General features: G+C 39.1%; 1 protein-coding gene across 1 annotated transcript in view; it reads left to right on the forward strand.

Annotated features, from left to right (window-relative positions):
* The window catches only part of NBAS (NBAS subunit of NRZ tethering complex), a 157,507-nt gene extending 151,884 nt beyond the window's left edge, over positions 1–5,623 (forward strand). Inside the window, exon 52 of the mRNA XM_012572811.5 lies at positions 4,867–5,623. Coding sequence (XP_012428265.5) covers positions 4,867–5,142 — 276 coding nt within the window. The 3' untranslated portion in view covers positions 5,143–5,623. The remainder of the gene's footprint in view (positions 1–4,866) is intronic.
* The last annotated feature ends 377 nt before the right edge of the window (positions 5,624–6,000 follow it).

Here is a 6,000-nt window from a genome sequence, read left to right on the forward strand (position 1 = left end):
GAAAGCTGCTCCCATTTAAACCTTCCAGACTTTACTCTAATGAAAAATTTATCACCCTTAGCACAGAGTTTTAGATTAGGCATAATGATGTTTCTCTTACATACACACTCTGATTCTGTCGTTATTGTGGGTCATAGTTTATTCACGCAATATGGAAAGTGGTTGGGTGTTAATTTGTGCAGAAGATAACCTGCACCTCTGAGACCTGCTTAAACTGCAGTCAGCTGTATTCCATATCACTGGAACAGTGATTCTGGGATTAGCAATAATCTTAGTTTTATGGCCTGGATAGAGTCTTGGGATAGCAAGGGCTCTGCATCTGCAGGCAGATCAGAAGTGATTAATTAGTAAAATCTTGACTGAGCTGTCTGCCAGAAAAAAACAGCTTTTTAAAGCTGGGATAGTAAGGTGGTTGTTTTTATATTTGCTGGGTTTTTCAGTTTTACAGACTCAAATGAGTGATTTTGAAAATGAAAATGTAGTGTGTTTAGGATTCTGTATCTGCTGTAGGCTGCTTTGGTATGTATGGCTAGCAAAAATAATTCTGGAGGTTGATTTCCATTAATATTTCTAAAAATGTAACATTTTGAGGATCAAAATTTCATCTGGAACAGCATCCTGGTTTGAACAGATGGAAGAATTACAAGTCTAGTGAGGAGTAAGAATAGGGCTGATGTACAGGCTCTTTCTCTGAAATACTACTTTCTAAACTTTTGATTATTTTCAGCTGTATGTATGTGCTAAGTAATTACCAGTGGTTTTCTTTCTTGGTTTTGTGCAATTTCTCCTTAGACTTGGATGAGCTTTTACATCTTGAAGTGTCATTTGACAGAGAATTAAACAGTGGAAAAAAGCCTATTTTTTTATTTTCTCATAATCTGATCCCACTAGATTAAATTGATACTTCAAATTTAATATTTTCTTAATGAGATAATGTTTTTAATTAAGCACTTTGTAATTTTATTGATGTTGCCATCTACCCTATACCCTTGAAGCCATCTCTTTTTTAGATTCGAGAGTCATAGTTTTGCTGAGCAATTTCCTGCATAAAAAACTTACTGTACTCTCTGTGGTGTATTTCTTTTAAAATATATGGTTTGTGTGTTTGCCTTTTATATTGTTTTAGTTTGTTTTTTGGGTTTTTTTTTTTTACATTAATGCTTGTTGTTCTGATTTAAAATTTTAAATAAATGTAGTCTTAAGCAACATTTACATTGATTTAATTTAAAAAAATCTTACAGTTCTGTTTAAACAGAACTCTTCAGTGTATACGCTGTCTCAATTAAGGTTTATAAACATGCATCAATTCATTGACAATCTCTGTAGGTTGTTATTTTTTATTTAAACAAGTGACTAGAAATGTCTCTATATGTGCAACTGATACCCCAAAAATGGACATGATCTCCAGCTGTAAAACTGGTAAATAGTCAATTGAGCTTTCTTTGCTGCCTGTTTTTAAATGCAATTATCATTAAACCTTGGTGTCTCTGTGTTGTTCTCACACCTGCCAGACACTACATGACTGACCAAAAATGGTGGAACAGACAGTGGCCTTAACTGCATTAAATGTGTCTCCATCCAGTTGCCTGGAGACAACTAAATTAAAAAAGTTTCCTACTCCTTACCATGTCTTCAGACAATTTGCTAGTCAGAAAATGGGAAATGTTAATCAATTTAAACCCACTGATCTATTTGGGCCTAAGGAGGAGCTGTAGGGCACAACCCAAGAGCCTTTTTGGGAGCTGTTTTGTTGCGTGTGAAACCATGTTGATCTCATTTCTCTGGTAGTCCAGACAGATTTCTCTGCCTGTGGGTTGCATGGGCATCTTTATCCCTGAGTATAGCTCAGATAGATATTTAATGGTTTATGCTAGGAACAGTCTTCTTTCAGATTTGTCTCTCTCAATTTTGTAGATTTCTGGTATATAAAATCACGCTAATCTATAGCCGTTTTTCTTAACTGAATAGTAGCCTAAAAAAATTTAAATTAAACCTTGCATCTGCTCTTAATCTCACTACTGTAATTACTATTTGCATTTTATGTTCATAAAATCAAACAGTGGAACTCTGTGTAAAGTTTCATTCTACATACAAGTTAACAATAGAGGACACAGAGCTTTGAGGTGGAAGAGAATATCCCTTCAGTCCCATTTCAGAAGAGATGTCAGCTCTTTGGATAATGGCTTAGTATGCTGCATGGTGTGCTGCAAGATGCCAAACACTAGAAATTTTGGAATCAGAATTGTTTAGGTTAGAAAATACCTGTGAAGTCTCACCAAGTCCAGCTGTTAACTCAGCATTGCAAAGTCATCTCCAAACCAAGTCTGAACTACTTCCCTGGGCAGCCTGTTCCAATGCTTCACAACTCTTTCCATAAAGAAATTTTCCTAGGGCCCAGTGTAAACCTCCCCTGGCACAACCTGAGGATGCTTGCTCCTGTCCTATCACATGTTAATTAGGACAAGGGTGACCCCCATCTGACTGTAACTTCCATTCAGGCAGTTATAGAGAACAATAATTCCCCTGAATTCAGGGGAAATTCAGATTTCCCCTGAGCCTCCTTTTGTCCAAAATAAGCACCCCCAGATCCCTCAGAAGCTCCTCAGTCTCCAGACCCTTCCCCAGCCCATTGCTCTTCTCTGGACTTACTCCAGCACCTCAGTGTCTTTCTTGCAAGTGTGAGGCCCAGAACTGGACGCAGGATTTGAGATGTGGCCTCACCAGTGCTGAGTGCAGGGGACAATCACTGCCCTGGTCCTGCTGGCCACTCTATTGCTGATGTGGGCCAGGATGCCACTGGCCTTCATGGCCACCTAGGTACACTCTGGCTCATGTTCAGCTGTTTGCTGACCCATTTTATTTAATGATCAGCCAGTCTTCAACAGAAAAACATTTCCAAGTTAACTTTTGGCAGTTACTAAATAATTGAAGACTAAGATTGGATAGCCTAAAGGCTCGACATCCCTACAGTTCTTAGGACTGTTATGTAAACTGGACCTTCTGTGCTAATTAGATGAAAAATTGCTTAATTACAACTGTAAAGTGTCACTGCCAGTCACTCTTTATGCAGTAGTCATGTCTTGTGGTCCTCTGTAGCAGCTGAATTGCTCTTCAGGGGTGCTAAATAACTTATCATAGGGTGTTTATTACTTGCTGGTACCCTGGTACCAATCACGTATGTTGGCTTATAATTTTTATAGAGAATTATGCAAAAAGTAACCAGACAATTTACTTTTTCCTTTTAAACTGAGAGATGGTTTTGTAAATGTATCATAATTTGATTAATTTATTTATGACTTGATACAGTACAGTAATTGAAAACTGATTATTGTCTAGTCCTCCTCTGGTCCTGTTTTTATCACAGAATCACAGAATGGTTTGGGTTGGAAGGGACCTTAGAGATCATCTTGTTCCAATCCTCCTTCCATGGGCAGGGACGCCTTCCTTTAGACCAGGTAGCTTAAAGCCCCATCCAACCCGGCCTTGAAACACTTCCAGGAATGGGACACCTGTAGCTTTTTTGGATAATCTGTGCTAGTACCTCCCACCCTCACAATAAAGAATTTATTGCTAATACCTAATCCAAACCTGCCCTTTTACAGTTTCATCATTCCTCCATGCCCTTGTAAAAAGTCACTCTCCAGCTCTCTTGTAGCCCCTTTTAGGTACTGGAAGGTGCTCTGAGGTGTCTCCAGGGCCTTAATGTCTCCAGACTTAGCATCTCCCTCTATTTTCATAGATGTGTTCCAGCCTGGTGGCTGTCTCTGCACTCTTTTCAAAATGTCCATGGCTTTATGTTGGGGATCTCAGAGCTGAATGCAGGTTGGCAGAGCGAAGGGATAGACTCCCCTCCCATGCCCTGCTGCCCACACTGTTTGGGATGCAGCATAGCGTATGACTGAGAGCACATGGATGGGTCATGTTGAAATTCTTGTCCACCAACATCCCCAAGTGCCACTCCTCAGGGTTCCACTCATCCATTCTCTGCTCAGCCTGTAAGTACAGGCTTGGGATTGCACCAACCCAGATGTAGCCCCATGCACTAAGATTTGTTGAATTTCATGAAGATTGCTCAGGGCCGCCTCTCAAGCTTGTTAAGGTCCCTCTGGGTGGGGTCCCTTTTCTGGTTATATGTAGTTGTTCAATTGTGCTTCATTAAGTGGTAAGTTAACACAGCACTGTGTTTCAAAGAACCCAGGAAGGACATAGCAAAATTAACTGAAATAGAATTTAAGGTATTCTATAGTGTTATTTGTAAAACTACAAACAAGATTCTCAAGAGAGTATTATGTTCTCATATATCAAGTAACCACATTTTTTGTGGCATCCAGGATGTCTCTCAGAGGTAGCAGCTCTGTTTCACATCTTTCAAGATGTTAAATTCTTTTGAGAATCTCGTCCTTGCTGTGGGTGCTGATTGAGTCTGTGAATGTTGCCTGTCATATTAACATGTGAAATGCAATGTAATATATTAATATAAAGTGACCAAAATTTAATATACTCTGCTCTGACCTTCCTCAGAGTGTCATTCTTGATATGGAGGTAAATAGTGTGATCTGTGCTGCACTGGGATTTAAAACCTGTGAAAAGTCTATAAAGCTGGTTGTGTAATCCCAGGCTGTTAAGCATTCTTATCCCTTAACTTTGTGCAGGTCAGATATTTATATTAATGTGGTAGAGTGTTAAAGACATACCTTTACATATTCTGACACATGCAAAGGCTTTATCCCTGTAGTTAATCCGTGGGGAATGCTCCTCTCACTTTGAAGGTCACACTGTGCAGTCAGAACCGTTGTGACATGTTCTGGCTGATGGCTGTATCTGGTAATTAATTTTTAATTACTTTGAATTTCTCTTTCTTTGTAGGTTGATGATTCCACTTGTGATGCTGAAATACTCTCCTTGCTCCTCAACGCCAAGCTGGTGGTGAAGTGCATGTCCAGTGCCTTCTGCCCACGCCTGATTGACCACCTCCTGGCCAACCAGGGGCAGGGAGGCTGGGATGTGGAGGAAATCGCACAGCAGCTCAAGGAAGCAGGGTTCAGTGCAGAGGCTGGGTCTCTCCTGATGGCTCATCGAGGGACCCATCCTGCACTCAGGACTTTTACTACTGCCCTCCAGGCTGTTCAGCACTGGATCTGAAAATGTTGGGTTTATGCATTTGTCTGCATTTTTGCCAGAGATCTTAGACAAAAGGGAGAAATTGTTGCTCTAGTAAAGTAACAAAGTGAGTTATTACCTACATTTTGTAGAAAACACACAGCACAAAGTAAATTCCCATATACTTCTAATTATTTAAAAAACTGTTGGTGCAGACTGTATCATTCTGTTGTATGATTAGCAAAGCATTGAATCTGATCATCCTTTCAGATCAAAGTTAAATGGTTACACTCGGTTACATATAAATGAACTATTAGTAAGGTGGCAGGCTATATGCAATTTGTCTTAATTTCTGTAAGTAATTTACTCTTGTCATAATGTAAAACTAATGTAAAAATATAAAGATATATATGGAGCAAAAAAAGTCACAAGTGATTTTTGAGAATTTCAAAACCTTAAAATTCAGTATTGTGCAATGTTATTACAGCTTTTGTTTGCAATAAATAAAATATTTTGCATTTAATGTACTATCTCTTCTGTCAGCCTTTCAGATAGATAAATATTTTCTTTCTTTCCTGAAATTCCTGTCTCTCCTTAGTGATGTTTATTCATGAGGACAAGCTAAAGTCTAAGAGATATTTTTCTCCACCATTTCGGAAACCCCATCTTAAATCCTGGACATTTGTTTATACCTTTGTGAATGTACTTTCAAAGTATTTAGTTATATTTTTCCTGAGTTATGAAAATTGCATAAATGTGTATATTTGCAGAATCACAGAATATGCTGAGTTGGAAGGGACCCACGAGCATCCTAGAATCCAACTCCTGGCTCTGCACAGGACCATGTGCCTGAGAGCAGTGTCAAAATGCTGCTTGAGCTCTGTCAGGTTGGTGCTGTGG

This window comes from Taeniopygia guttata, chromosome 3 (assembly GCF_048771995.1).
Source record: "Taeniopygia guttata chromosome 3, bTaeGut7.mat, whole genome shotgun sequence".
Classification (NCBI taxonomy): Eukaryota; Metazoa; Chordata; class Aves; order Passeriformes; family Estrildidae; genus Taeniopygia; species Taeniopygia guttata.